The sequence below is a fragment of the Branchiostoma floridae genome, chromosome 6 (genome assembly GCF_000003815.2).
Source record: "Branchiostoma floridae strain S238N-H82 chromosome 6, Bfl_VNyyK, whole genome shotgun sequence".
Classification (NCBI taxonomy): Eukaryota; Metazoa; Chordata; class Leptocardii; order Amphioxiformes; family Branchiostomatidae; genus Branchiostoma; species Branchiostoma floridae.
In genome coordinates this window covers 331,900-347,493 of record NC_049984.1, presented here as the reverse complement: position 1 = coordinate 347,493, position 15,594 = coordinate 331,900, and the positions used below count along the sequence as shown (strand labels likewise).

General features: G+C 45.6%; 2 protein-coding genes across 2 annotated transcripts in view; one reads left to right on the top strand and one right to left on the bottom strand.

The window, feature by feature from the left end:
• Positions 1-1,129: 1,129 nt before the first annotated feature.
• LOC118417316 (phosphatidylinositol glycan anchor biosynthesis class U protein-like) lies at positions 1,130-6,562 on the bottom strand. Its single transcript, XM_035822840.1, has 9 exons — positions 6,388-6,562; positions 6,198-6,235; positions 5,853-5,917; positions 5,463-5,534; positions 4,215-4,277; positions 3,562-3,665; positions 2,868-2,968; positions 1,819-1,916; positions 1,130-1,306 (listed from the first exon to the last, which is right to left on the bottom strand). The coding sequence occupies exons 1-9, from the start codon at positions 6,519-6,521 to the stop codon at positions 1,145-1,147; spliced, it is 837 nt and encodes a 278-aa protein (XP_035678733.1). The 5' UTR covers positions 6,522-6,562; the 3' UTR covers positions 1,130-1,144.
• Positions 6,563-6,765: 203 nt separating this feature from the next.
• The window catches only part of LOC118417374 (WW domain-containing oxidoreductase-like), a 10,686-nt gene continuing 1,857 nt past the window's right edge, over positions 6,766-15,594 (top strand). The window contains exons 1-6 of the mRNA XM_035822928.1: positions 6,766-6,886; positions 7,358-7,422; positions 8,084-8,141; positions 8,733-8,902; positions 9,345-9,451; positions 14,238-14,326. Coding sequence (XP_035678821.1) covers positions 6,786-6,886; positions 7,358-7,422; positions 8,084-8,141; positions 8,733-8,902; positions 9,345-9,451; positions 14,238-14,326 — 590 coding nt within the window. The 5' untranslated portion in view covers positions 6,766-6,785. The remainder of the gene's footprint in view (positions 6,887-7,357; positions 7,423-8,083; positions 8,142-8,732; positions 8,903-9,344; positions 9,452-14,237; positions 14,327-15,594) is intronic.

The window sequence follows — 15,594 nt, the reverse complement described above, 5'->3', positions numbered from 1 at the left end:
AAGGCAGTCAAACGGTGCAGGCTATACTCCTTGGCCAGCTTTGATACTATCTCTGAGGCACCGTAGGGTCTGCTTGGAGACTAGCAGACAAAGCTTAAGGCTGTACAACGTCTGTGGTGAAGAATTTTATTGGCTACGATGGATATATGCATGTAGGCAATCTATTGGAAATATTCCCATAATCATGTTTATTGTAAGCTCAGCTGGCATATCAAGCTAAAAGCATGCTTAACATAGCATAAAGGTTAGAGAAAAACAGATAAAAGGTAAAAGATTAAAAAAAAAAAGAAATACAGTTGTGCATATGGGAAAAAATTTGAAGGTTTCTAACATTGAAAATTTTTGTTCTGACAATGTCGTACCTCAGGCCTTCCCATGACCAAACAGACACACTAGACAAATCTAAAGCACTCACACAAACCCAACAGTGGCAGAGAGGAAATCCCAGGACAGAAAACAGAGGAAGGACAGGAACAGCAGGGAGGACAGCCAGAGGGCGTAGGACAGCAAGGTGTACAGGACAGAGGTGACGTAGTCTTCCTTAGGGTTCACCTGCTGTTTTTTCTAGACACAGGAAAGAACATGAGGCAGAGAAGACATAGGGTTGGCCCGCTATTCCTTCTAGACACACGGGCAACCATAGAGAGGACAGATGAGATAGTCTTCCTCATGGTTCTGTTGCTCCTTCTAGACACATGTACAGGTACGAGGTATTGAAGATCTTGACAAGATGACATCTCAAGAATGTAAAGGTGTGAAAGGCTTGAAGGCAGCACTGCTGAAGATGACTTTGCGATCTTGAAGAACAAGGTAAGAATAAGTGTGAACATTTTGAAGACAGGCCGTCTCTAAGAAGCGGCTGGAGACAGAAGTACAGAGAAAGACAAAGTTCAGTACAGACAGATCTGAAGGGTGACACAAGACAACCGGTCGTGGTTCCTTCAGAAGAAGACACGGACAGACTTCTGGTGACCAGGACAGACTTCTGCACTTCTCAGCTTCCCGAGGTCCTGAGGAAGGTAGCTTTTGTAAAGGCACCCCAGGGAGAGAAATGTACAGGACAGCACCCTCCAACACTGACATTGTTAGCGAGGCATGAGAAGCGTATTCTGGAAACCTGGTTAGTATTGCTGAGCTGAACTACTTACACAAACCCCCTTGTGGAGTAGAGCCAGTCCATGGACCCAAACGGCAGGTACGACAGGCTCCACAGGAACCCCAGCCAGGCGAAGTGGCTGCCTGCTGTCTGCAGCATGGACAGGCGACTGTCCACGTGGCTGAAGGAGAAACGACTGCCCTGTTCTAGCTGGAAACACGAGGTGGGACGTTAGTACGGATCCCTGCAGGACTGCCCTGTTCCAGCTGCAAATGAGGTGTGATGTTAGTACAGTTGGTGAATGATGCTAAGATTAGCAATGCTACTCAGCAACCTGTCAAAGTAATGTTGATGACACTGTGTGGGGAAAAATGTTACCACACACCTAAGACAACAGGGGTTACGTCAGTTTTCTGCACAAGTCACAAATATGATTCTGCGGATGACATCAGCTCGTACATTGTATGGTTTAGCCTCAAAATATAAAATGTCAGTTGTACGAACATCTACATGTATATTTGAGAAGTTCTGTTGCTTACGGTACTTTACATTGCATGTTTCTTCAACAGAAAAACCCACTCCTCAGTTGTGATGAGACCAGTGTGGCACAATTACTGTTATCTGAACAACGATGTTGCTTGCAGAGGCACACTTTAGACTGGTCCAGGTTTATGTCATTCTATGTCTTAGTCACAATGTATAGGCATGATAATGTTACGTACCTGTGCGATGTACATGGCTACGGGAATGATGAAGATTTCTGGATAGACACACTGGTACGAGGCCACAGCTGTGGCGAGGGTGGCCACCAGTCGCTTTCCTGCAGGAAAAAGGTGTCAAACATCACGGTAGTGATAAAAACAGGCCTACAATGATGAAGAGATCTAAGGCTTCAAGTTTTAAGATAGTTGCTATGAGTAACAATGAATCCAGCGTAGTCCACTACACCTCTCACTACCCTAACAAGCCTGCAGTTCCAGACTACAGTTCCTTACCTTTGACGGCCCTAACAAGCCTGCAGTTCCAGACTACAGTTACGCACCTTTGATGGCCCTAACAAGCCTGCAGTTCCAGACTACAGTTACGTACCTTTGATGGCCCTAACAAGGCTGCAGTTCCAGACTACAGTTACGCACCTTTGACAGCCCTACAAGCCTGCAGTTCCAGACTACAGTTACGCACCTTTGACGGCCCTAACAAGCCTGCAGTTCCAGACTACAGTTACGTACCTTTGACGTCCCTAACAAGCCTGTAGTTCCAGACTACAGTTATGTACCTTTGACGACCCTAACAAGCCTGTAGTTCCAGACTACAGTTCCTTACCTTTGATGGCCCTAACAAGCCTGCAGTTCCAGACTACAGTTACGCACCTTTGACAGCCCTAACAAGCCTGCAGTTCCTGACTACAGTTACGCACCTTTGACAGCCCTAACAAGCCTGCAGTTCCAGACTACAGTTACGTACCTTTGACAGCCCTACAAGCCTGCAGTTCCAGACTACAGTTACGTACCTTTGATGGCCGTAACAAGCCTGCAGTTCCAGACTACAGTTACACACCTTTGACGGCCCTAACAAGCCTGCAGTTCCAGACTACAGTTACGCACCTTTGACAGCCCTACAAGCCTGCAGTTCCAGACTACAGTTACGTACCTTTGATGGCCGTAACAAGCCTGCAGTTCCAGACTACAGTTACGCACCTTTGACGGCCCTAACAAGCCTGCAGTTTTAGACGGCCCTAACAAGCCTGCAGTTCCAGACTACAGTTACGTACCTTTGACGGCCCCTAGCAGAGCGGCAGCGATGGCCAGGTTGTGCACACCTGTGGTGGAGAAGGCTGCACAGGAGGCGATGGTCAGCGGGTTACACAGGTACCTGGGACAGGGAGAAGTCTGTTACCTGTACAAACCTATACACTATTATAATGATATACACTAAAACACACTAATACATACTAATACACTAATTCACTTCAAATCACCCGGACGGGAGACCTGGCGCATCCCCGTCTTGTAATTAGCTAGCGAAAGGGTATGTCAACCCGTAAGGGCGGTATAACCCCGTCGTGTGTAAACATGTGCGAACATGTGTGATCATGTCGACCAATGATGATGATGATGATGATGATGATGAATACACTAGTAATAGTACAGTGTGAACTATAACGCACTTCCAGATGCAGACACATGTTCACAAATGAAAACCTTCACACAGCCTAACTGTGCTTGTGCCTGAGCATTGATAATGCCAGGTCTATTCAAGGATTCCTCTTGCCAATTTCCTGGCATTTCGAATTATGAGAGTTACAATACTGTATTCAAAGGTGACTATATACACAGATGTTCTTACATAGCCACAGTAAAACAGTGATTCATTGTTGTACCTCCTTGACATGATTGTGTTAGCTTAGTGTTATGTTGGTGAGTGTTATGTGTTATGTTGGTGAGTAACGAAGGAAATAGACTCACGTGCCCATCATGAGCCTGGGAACACTGTTCAGCTGTTTCCCCGTCAGCAGCAGCGACATGGAGTCAGTGGAGTAGGTCTTCACATGTCTGCCCTGTTTCTCCAGCTGGGGAGGGGGGCAGGGGTCAAGGTCAAGGTCATGCTACAATTCTCAGCAAAGATTGACATGCACAACAAGGTTAGGGTTAGGGTTAGGGTAGGTCTTCACATGTCTGCCCTGTTTTTGCAGCTGGGGAGGGGGGCAGGGTTAGGGTTAGGGTAGGACTTCACATGTCTACCCTGTTTCTCCAGCTGGGGAGGGGGGCAGAGTTAGGGTAGGTCTTCACATGTCTACCCTGTTTCTCTAGCTGGGGAGGGGGGCAGGGTTAGGGTTTGGGTAGGTCTTCACATGTCTGCCCTGTTTCTCCAGCTGGGGAGGGGGGCAGGGGTCAAGGTCAAGGTCACACTACACTTCTCAGCAAAGATTGACATTCACAAGTTTTTGGACACTAATGTTACCCCTCTAACTGTCAAGATATACAACAGTGTATATCATCATGCTAACTGTGGATCTGAATAAACTCAAACTTTGTATTACCACTTTTCAACGTTACAATAAATGATAAAAGTCTTCTGAAGGTCACACCAGACGTCTCAGTCTGTCACCTAAACTCACCAGGTGTCTGCAGACGTTCGAGCCGACCTCGTGCAGCAAACAGGCTGTTATACAGTCCACCAGCTGGAACAACGTACAAACAATCACAAATAAACATAAACAACGACGAGCTGATACAGGTGCTCCGTGGGTAAGGTACACACAAAGATACCCGACCAACAGTAGTAGTATCCAGTATTTGATTATACTGCTGATCCCTGACACAGGGGTAGGCCGCAGTCAGCTAGTCTTCACTCCGCGCTTCAAAGCAGCTCTGTCCAGCTGGTTCCCACTTGTGAGGCCGCACACTTTGATGCCCTCTTTACACACTCCTTCCAAGATTTCCTTGGTCTACCACGACCTCTGTTGCCTGGTAACAGCTACGTAGATAATTGCCATCCAGAACTTTCTCTTCAGTATTGGTAGTGACCATGCTGCCTGGAAAGCGATATTTGACTGGAGTATGGGGAACTACCTGCCCTGGGCACAAAGGTAGTAATCAGAGTTCTTCTGAAGTCATCAGCACCTAAACACCCTTTCACACTCTTTATTAGGGCTGGGTACCGGTACAGAAAATTCAGGTCCAGGTCCGGTTCAGGTCCAGAGGATTAGGTCCAGGTCCGGACCTGAACCTGGACCTGATGCAGTATGACTCATACCAATGGTCCATTTCACTACAAAGAAATCTGTTTGGTGGAGTATTAGACTTAGACTGGGGTTTTAAAATCCTACAACGCTACCTGCACCTGTACGATTGGCTGTAAAACTTGGTAGAAATTACTATAAACTCTACTCTACTTCACTCTTGTTATTTTCTTCCACCTGCAAGCGCCAAAACGTGTGAATGCCTGATAAAATAATCTGTTAATTTTCTAATCGGTCCAACATCCGGTCCACCTAATTTTTTCAGGTCCGGTTTTTCTGGACCGGTCCAATGAGGAAAACCGGTTTTGTACCGGTACGCTGTACCGATACCCAGCCCTACTCTTTATCATTGTTATAAGTTGTTGTATGTAGATATTAGTCTTGATGTTCTGTAAATGTACTACTGTAAAACTTGCCATACATTGTACCATTACAATTGTTGTGCAATAAAGATCGATTGAGTGATTGATTTATAAAAAATGTAAACTCTGCTGACTGGATGACTGACTGATTGATTGATTGATTGATCTATAAAAAATGTAAACTCTGCTGACTGGATGACTGACTGACTGACTGATTGATTGATTGACTGATTGATCTATAAAAAATGTAAACTCTGCTGACCAGGAAGAAGATGGGGATGAGTCCACTCCAGATCTTGTTGAGACAGTAGAACAGCATCAGCACCAGTGGAGTCTGTAACAGGAAACAGGGGAAAGTCATAATTAGTAAAGTCTGTAAGGAAATAGTTTTTTTGTGGTAGGATTCTTTCTTTCTTTCTTTTGTTTTGAGGCTACCAACTTCAACTTGCTGAAGACCTTTGTAGCCTATATCCTCACTTTTCACTTGAGTGAAGTGAGGAAAGTCGTGTAAAGTGCCGGTTCGAACTCAGGACCTTCTGAACCAGAGTCAAACATGCTGTTCATTGCGCCACACGGTCCCACTAGGAACAGGGGCTCAGGAAGTGATGGAAGTACACATAGTGTAACACAACTAGTCATGATCCAGACCTACCTCGTGAAACATGTCCCCTTCGTAAGGTGAGATCCCATGGTCCAGCAGACTCAGGCCTTCAGTCACTGGGGAATGGAAACAATGAACAAGGACCTCATTAGGGATAACTGCTTATGTTAATTGTTATATAGACCCTACACTGCCCCCTTAGGCTCCCCTACCTTCCCACCACACACACATGCACCCACTCCGAGACTGAGTCCATGATGTTACACAGGCAAGGCGAGTTCCAGCCTGTCCTGTAGCCACCCCGCCAGGTGAGATAACATCAGCACGGCCCTGGCCCCCAGCCCCAGCCCTACCCCCCAGCCCTACCCCCCTCACACCGCCCCCCTCCCCACTCACTGCGTGTCCATGACGTTACAGGTGAGGCGAGTTCCAGCCTGTCCTGTAGCCACCCCGCCAGGTGAGACGACATCAGCACGGACCTGGCCCCCAGCCCTACCACCCCACCAGCCCTACCTTCCCACCACACACACATGCACCCACTCCGAGACTGAGTCCATGATGTTACACAGGCAAGGCGAGTTCCAGCCTGTCCTGTAGCCACCCCGCCAGGTGAGACGACATGAGCACGGCCCTGGCCCCCAGCCCCAGCCCGAACAGGTACTTGATCGCCTTGGGGACGGGGCGGACCCGCCGCTGGTCGGCCCGAGCTTCGGCAGACATCTTCTCTTCACAACACTGGGAACCGGAAGTTGTGATGGACCTTACCATTTATAAAAGAGGAGAGATAAACATTTCAAATCGTTCATTTTTCCCTAACACATTCATTCAAAATATTTTGTTGGTACAAGAAATACTACTATTACCTCACATTATTTATTTACTGTAAACATTTATTACTTTAATTCTTTTGAATACTATACGCTCAAAACTATTTTATCGTAAGCCCCCTATTTCTATAGTAGCACCGGCCATTTTGGAACACAAATGGCGTCTGTGGAGGGTATTTTCGACACGGACTCGGAGGACGAGCTGCCTCCTGGCTGGGAGGAGAGAGTCACTACAGACGGGAGGGTGTATTACGCAAAGTAAGGCAATTCTAGGTGTTGTTTGTTTCAGTGGCATCTGAGGAGAAGGCCCTCCCCTCCAACGTACGGGCTTCGAACCTTGCACCAGACCTAGCCTGGTATCCAGCCGTATTATAGCTCCCAGGACTCTTTTGTATGTGACCATTTACCGACAAACTGAAGCGGTTAGAGAGACAACAACAACAACTTGTAGAGTAGAGAAGAGTAGAGTAGAGTTCTTCGGTTTGGCAGGAGAAGACAGAAGAGACTTGAGCTATAATACGGCAGGATACCAGGCTACTGTGCACCTCCGAAGTAACTTATGCTGGTTGCCTGATAGTCAAGTTTCTGGTTCTAAAATGATGCCTACTGCAGCCTACACGCGTCTACAATAAACAATCTTTCATAATTTGAACCTGCTTGTTTTCCACGGCTCCATACTGACTTCTGTACTAACCAGACTGTCTTCCACCACCACCACCTCCCCCTCAGTCACAGAGAGAAGACCACCCAGTGGGTGCACCCCTCCAGTGGGAAGAGGAAACGGGTCCTGGGCGGTGAGTGGAGATGCAGACATGCAGGGCAAAGCCGCCACATTTGACTTGCGTGTGCGGAATTAGATCAGTGAAAAGAATTAAACCCGTGTGCAATCTTCAGTACAGTAGTGTAAATCTCAAATATCAAACTGATACTGAGCAAAGCCCTCTATGAGGGCATCTCACTCAGGGGAGGTGCAGGTCCGTGCGGCCGGTGGCGTGATAACGAAAAATAAAAAATGAAGAGAAGGTGCAACAAACAAAACCGAAAGATTTGTGAGTGACTATGTCTTGCCAGTGTACTTGGTCTAGCCAGGTCCAGGCCTGAAATCCAGGCTCATGTTGCTAAATACTCTGTGCATTCTCCTGGACGGGATGTTACATTCGGTGTCCCATGTTTGTGATGATCCTCAGGCAAGTTAAAGAACCCATCACACTTACCAATAAGAAGATGGGTCAATCAAACTTATCAAGTCGATATTTTGCAGCCTATAATATAAGTTACTGGTGTGTCATGCTGTTTTCTATTCATGAGATGCAAGCAAAAAGTCGTACGCTGTTCAAATGACATGTTTGTAAATTAGCAAGGACTGATACAGCTGTCCCATTGCCTTTGATGTGTAGATATTGAATGTACAGAGTTTTGCTTGGTTATTTTTCATGCACTGGTGTGTCTCCACAGAGCTGCCGTATGGCTGGGAACAGTGCACAGACGACGAGGGCAGGATTTACTATGTGGAGTAAGTGTGGCTTCTTCTCAAGTGTTACTATATGGTCAAAATACAATGTTGTAGTAGCAGATGTGGCCAGCTGTAAGTCACCATTTCTTACACCAGGTCTGCTTCATTCATAAGAGTAACAGGCCAATACTTGTGAGGTGACTCCCAAACTTGTGCTCCATGTTAGATCTGGAGTTATATTTTATCATAATAACTGAAAGCTGTGTTACCTCAAGGTACTACAACTCATCAGGTATTCCTTCTAAACTGTAGACCTCAATCTTGTTGATACTGCAGAAGAAACTAAGGTGCCATGTTATATATTTTTTCCATAATTGCTGTTAGGTTAAATGTATTGTAAATACTGTATTCCAGATGCTCAAATGTATGTCCAAATCATCACTGTTTCCCATCCTCCTGCCTCTGCAGCCACAGATCCAGGATGTTTGTAAAAACTTCACCATTTGAAGAGGAGTACCATTCCCCTTACAACTGTAGGATAGAAGCATATAGACAGACTAGCCTTGGCAGATCAGTTTCCAACTGTCTGACTGTACTGTGTGTTTTGTACTGACTGATATTGTGTGTTATTTATTCTACCTGCTTCTGTAGCCATGTGACCAGGATAACCACGTACACGGACCCGCGGCTCGCCTTCGCTGTGCCCGAGGACAAGGAATGGCGCCAGCGGTTCGACGGACACAGCACCGCGCTGCAGGTGCTGCAGGGTCGCGACCTGTCCGGACGCGTTGCCATGGTAACGGGCGCCAACTGTGGCATAGGTGAGGAAGAAAGTCCCACATTTCAAATTGTTGCTTGATGATCAATTAATTTTGCTGACATTGCAAACAGCATGCTTTTGGCTTGTCCTTTGTCTTGCTACAATTGTGCATCAATATATTTCCAGAGTTTGAGTCGACCTGCTCGCTGGCATCAATATATTTCCAGAGTTTGAGTCGACCTGCTCGCTGGCATCAATATATTTCCAGAGTTTGAGTCGACCCTCTCGCTGGCGCTCCACAGTGATGTGTGTGTCTGCAGTGACTGTGTGTTAGTTAACAATGTTGTGTAATAATGTTTTCCCCAGGGTTTGAGACGGACTGCTTGTTGGCTGTAATGTGTGTGTTTTCCCCAGGGTTCGAGCTCCTCGGAGCCACAGTGATGTGTGGTGTCTGTAGTGATTGTGTGCTAGTTAACAGTGTTGTGTGATAATGTTTTCCCCAGGGTTTGAGACAGCACGCTCGCTGGCGCTCCATGGAGCTCATGTGATCCTCGCCTGCCGGGATCTTCACAAGGGCAACCAGGCTGCCAAGGTCATCCGGGCAGAGCGGGTCAGTACCACTGAGGGAGGGGTTAGGGTGGTGTATATGTCAGTACCACTGAGGGAGGGGTTAGGGTGGTGTATATGTCAGTACCACTGAGGGAGGGGTTAGGGTGGTGTATATGTCAGTACCACTGAGGGAGGGGTTAGGGTGGTGTATATGTCAGTACCACTGAGGGAGGGGTTAGGGTGGTGTATATGTCAGTACCACTGAGGGAGGGGTTAGGGTGGTGTATATGTCAGTACCACTGAGGGAGGGGTTAGGGTGGTGTATATGTCAGTACCACTGAGGGAGGGGTTAGGGTGGTGTATATGTCAGTACCACTGAGGGAGGGGTTAGGGTGGTGTATATGTCAGTACCACTGAGGGAGGGGTTAGGGTGGTGTATATGTCAGTACCACTGAGGGAGGGGTTAGGGTGGTGTATATGTCAGTACCTCTGGGTTCTGTCGCTCAGGGTGGGGTTAGTGTAGTGTTTGGTTCAGTCAGTCAGGATGATTTGTAGGCAGGGCTGTCTCCAGCTTTCAGTTTTTTCTGTCTTATTCATTGTTTGGAAGCCAATTTCATTATAAACTTGTTGGAAGTACCTTTTCTTCAGTGTCATGCCATAGTTCAGGTTTTCTGTATACCATATATTAGATAGGAGGAAATTTGTCCGTCCTAAGAAGCAAATTTCCATCCCATGACAGTTCCTTGAGACAGCCCTGTGTATATACCCAAAATGTTTAGCTGGTGGGGCCTGTCCTTGGTGCTGAATTTTGCATGAGCAGATGCCCACACCTAACCGGCAGGACGATCCAGGTGCAACGTAGTTTAGAGTGATAGTTAACTTGCAGAGACAAACACATAGGTTCAAATGGACATTTGTGGCACCTGTCCATGGTGCTGGATGTTGGGTGAACATTAAAAGGACCCACAGTTAACCAAGCAAGCAGAAGGCAATAACATCTGACCAACAGGAATGGTGATGTGTAACATAGTTTAGGAAGACTGTAAAAATGCCAATACAGACACATGGTATGAAATTGGTTGGACCTATCCTTGGTGCTGAATGTAGGGTGAGCATTAACATCTGCCCAGACCTAACCATGGGAGCAGTAGGCAATCACATCTTCCTGTAAGGGTGGTCTAGTGTAACACATAGTGTAGAAAGACTGTAAACCCACCAAGACAATCTAATTGGATTTGTTGGCACCTGTCCTTGGTGTTGAACAGCTCAATATTATTATAGCACAGCTCCTCTTGGGAGTGATTCGGTGATGGTTGCACTGTAGGGTTGGTCAGTAAGAACTGAGGGGTCCTGTGATCAGTGCTGAAGATGGGGATATGGTTTACAGGCCAATCCACACACAAGGGGCACTGAAACTACAGGTGTGAATCTTGGTGGCACCTGTCCTTGGTGCTGAACGTGAGGTTTTACACATCTCACAACAGATGTAGGGTCTGGGAATCACATCACCTGTAGAATGAAGATCACTTTACCACAAAAGTCACATTGCTGCCTTTCTGCTGTTTTCAGCCTGGTCTGTACAGTAACACATACTGTATTTTGACATAAGTTGAAATACTACAAAAGATGGAATATACAAAACATATACATCATAATTGCCATGGAACCATGAAGATATATCTATAAAGTAATATTTGTGCTCTTTTGTGTATTTCTCGTTTATATTTTTGCATGCCATCTAGAAAACCTTCTCTGAATATTGCCGGCTGCCGGTGAGTATAGTGCTGTGTGAGGTGATAAAAATCAAATGAAATGCAATTTGGTGCTGGACTCTCAGTTTCACAAATCTCCCCTCAGATTTCAAGTCTACAGAGGATGTTACCTATGAAATGAAGTTTAATTGCACCTGTAAGTTAGTGTATGGTGGATAGTCAAGGTAGATTAAAAAGAGTATTTTTGTATTGTCTGCATTATTGTTGTTGATGGACTCAAGGAGGTACAGTGACAGAGTTGGAAATCTTTTTTGTGTTACATGCAAAATTTCATGTAGACAAAACTTTCAACAATTAGAATGAAACTAACATATAGTTTAAATTTTTCATCTTGCTAAATGTTAAATCTGTCATTTTTAGCCTTTGAAATACATTTTTGTCAATTTGTGTTAATTTTTCTACATCGTATTGAGTATTTTTACTTGCAAATTTCTTTAATCTGCATGCAAATGCATGTTGCACATTCGTATCTTGAGCCCTGAGTGATTTATTTGTATTCATTAATAGAAATCCAATCAATAAGGAGATGAAATAGATGCTAATGATGAAATACATCAAGATTTAGCCCATAATTGAGGATTGTGTTGTCCAGGTCAGGAAACCTGTCCCTGGTGCTGAACTCTGGGTGACACAAAGCTCCCATTTGATGTTTGAAGTTCAACATTGTGGGTGGATGTGAAGGATGTACATGATAGTGTGTGCATAGTAGGACGGGTAGCATAGCGGCTATGCCTCTAGAACTAGAAGCTAGACTTTGATCCCTGTTATTGTTGCTCACCTGACATGCACGCTACTGGAAAGGGTTGTAGCCCTGAGGACGGGACGTTAAGCTGTGGTCCACTGTTCATTGTGCTTGTCAGAAAGAGCTAGGGGAATTTCCCCATACAATGAAGCTGTAAGTACTGTACATAGCATCTGTCTTCTCTGTCACAACCAGTGGAAGAGTACGTCGATGTAGGTTAGACATCCAGGTAATAAGATACGCCAAAAATAGTTACTCAAGCAACTGGATATGGTTTTGAAATGGTCAGACGTTTCGGAAAGAATCCACTTTCCTTCGTCAGTGACACTGAAGTGATCTGCAAGAAACAGGTCTTTTATACTCTAACTATGAATGAAGACAATTTCAGATGTCCAATAGGAAAGTTTGTAAGACAATTCAGCCTGAAGCCAATAGGATTCCAAAGAAACCAAAGCTAAGCCAAACTCAAGCTGAAGACAATTTGGTTTTCAAAGGATTTCAAGGCTAAGACCCAGTTAATCCAAATGAGTCAATTACCTCCTGTTTTTTTAGTTCCAGGAGCTAAAATTTTTTTTCCCGGGGGGGGGGGGGGGGGGAGTGCTATGTCCCAAGTGCCGGAAAGTTCCATGCGTAGCCCCCCTTTTCTGTTGAGGGTGGGATTGTATATCCTCTCATATATGGCCTCTCTAACTCCCCGTTCAAACCAGCGGGCTTCACGGTCTAGGATGTCGGTAGATTGGAGGTTGAAGGAATGTCCTTGGTTGTGTTGTAGGTGGTTGAAAATAGCAGAAGAGTTGCCGTTGGCCTTCGGTTTGCAATGTTCTTGGTATCTTTCTTTTAGTGGACGACTAGTCTCACCAATGTATGTGTTGTTACAGTTAGGTTCCTCGCATTTGAGTCTGTAGATTACATTGGCCTTAGTACCTTTCTGTGGTTTGTCTTTTGGATGTACCAGTTTGTGTCGGAGGGTTGAGTGAGGTTTGAAGTTAGTGGCGATGTTGAAATTTTGGAAGATCCGTCTGAGTTTTTCCGAAACTCCTTGGACATAGGGGATGGTAATGTTGGCTTTCTTTCTGTCGGTCAATGGTTTGCACTTGGCTGTTTTCTTTGAGTGGTCCGAGGGTTTGAGGGCTTTGTTGAAGGTCCAGTTTTGGTAGCCACAATTGTTCAATGCACTTCGGAGGTGTTTGTGTTCCTCTGTTTTGGCTTTGTCAGAGGAAACAAAGCTGTCTGCCCGGTGATACAAGGTTTTAATCACTGCCAGTTTGTGTTCCAAAGGGTGGTGAGAGTCAAAGGCCAGATATTGGTTAGTGTGCGTCGGTTTCCTGTACACTTCGAACTGAAGGCTGCCGTCCTTCTCTATGATAGTTTTGGTATCTAGGAAGGGGAGCATGTTGTCATGACTTGACTCCTGTGTGAACTTGATGTTCTTATCTACTTGGTTGATGTGGTCAAAGAACTCATCAGCTACTCTCTGTTTTAGCTTGCAATATGTGTCATCTACATAGCGGAACCAGTTGAGTGGGGGAGTGTCCTTGAAAGTACTGATAGCCTTCACTTCAAACTTTTCCATGTAGAGGTTTACAACAATGGGTGACACTGGTGATCCCATAGCACAGCCGTGAAGTTGTTGGTAGAACTGTCCTTTGAAAGAGAAATACGTACACCCTAGGCAAAGGTCTAGCAGTCTGCACAGTTGGTCTGGAGATAGCTTGGTTCTGTCTGTTAGTGTGTTGTCAGCCTCCAGGGCTCCCTTGACTACCGAGATTGCGTCCTTAGGAGGTATGCAAGTGAAAAGCGAACAGACATCGTAAGAAGTGATGATTTCATCTTCTTCTACCCGGAGATCTTTGATTTTGTCAACGAAGTCTGCACTATTCTGAACGTGATGTTGAGACTTGACCCCACTAAAGGTCCCAGGATCTTGGCTAGAAATTTTGATAACTCGTACGTGACAGAACCTATGCTGGACACAATGGGGCGTAGGGGGACATCCTGTTTGTGGATTTTGGGAAGGCCGTAGAAGGTTGGGGGTTGTTCCGCAGTGGGGCAGACCAATTTGTCTTCAGTCTGAATTGTCTTACAACCTTTCCTATTGGACATCTGAAATTGTCTTCATTCATAGTTAGAGTATAAAAGACCTGTTTCTTGCAGTTCACTTCAGTGTCACTGACGAAGGATAGTGGATTCTATCCGAAACGTCTGACCGTTTCAAAACCATATCCAGTTGCTTGAGTAACTATTTTTGGCGCAGTGGAAGAGTAGCTCTTCGGTGAGCTAAACGGGATCAATATCACTTTTACTTTCATACTAACACCTGTCTCCGCCCCCAGGCCTCGGTGCAGGTGGATGTTCTCCAGCTGGATCTGGCCTCCCTCCGGAGTGTGAAGCAGTTTGCAGACAACTTCAGGCTCAGGGAACTGTGAGTTCTGCCTCACCTGCCCTTGTCATGCACGCCCTCTAGCTGAATTCTCAGGAACTGCATTTTCTCGCCACAATAGCCTAACTTGGGCACATTGTTTACGTCCATGTATTGACTCCGTTTGTCTGTTGTTTTGTTGTTTACAGCTGTCTGCTTCTACAGTTGTTTGTGTTTTTGTCTGTTGTGAATGTCAAGAATTAGAGGTTTTACATAAAGTTGGTTCTTTTATTGTAAGATCTTTATTTGCACATTCCTGCCCACATGGGCTAAATCAGGGCTTTAGCCAGCGTCCGTTTTTCCGTCAATTGACGGAAATTTGCTGCGTGTGACGGAAAAAAATTTCAACCAATCCGTCAACCTTGACGGAAAAAAAATTGTTGATTGAAGCAAGGAGGCCAAGTTGAAAAGAGGGAAGCTACGGCTTGGGGACGCCCGGACAGCCCATTGTCGGACAAGCCACACAGTGTTTGTTTTGCTATTGTTATGATTGTTGACGATTGTGTGTCGGCACCCTTTCGCATACGATAATCTCATTAAAAACCCGTTTTTCAAGGTCTCACTCCAAGAACAGTGCATTCTACGAACTTTGTTTGGAATCTTGACACTCGTCAAAACCTAACTTGTACGCTGAGCGTGCCGGGGCTGGCCGTACAAATTATTTTCGCTCGCCCAGCCGCGCCGCTTGCGACAACGCAAGGTGCCAGTCGCAGCTAAAAGAACCGGCACATCATGCTATCCACAAATAGTTTGATCGAAAACATAATCCTTAGGATCTAAAATGTTGCACGGTTCTCTTCAGCGGGAGTTTTGTTTTTGTTTTGACGAGAAAACGCTAATTTTGCGGCGACACAGATGAGATACCCACGCCACGTTGTTGTTGGCAAACTTCCGGGTTAATTGAACGCCAAAATTCCCCAAAATGCACCATAAATCCGTATATGAATGCATGTTTTCTCAAAAGAGTCTTTGAGTAATTGTGTTCTTAATTAGAAAATTGTCGTGTAATAGAAAAATATAGCGTTCTCCTGCCTTTACAAATGTAACATTTTCAAACAAATAAAATATTTGAACGCTGGTGCGCGCAGTGCATCGTGGGTCGGTATCCATAGCTTTACCAATCAGAGCGCGGGATCTGAGGAGACGCCCCACCAGATGTTACGATCAACCAATCAACAGTGCGTATTGAGAATATGTAATGTTAGATTTGCATACCCCCCGAGTTGATTTTAGCGCCGTGTTTTTGCGGGGAAAACGCAAAGAAACGATGT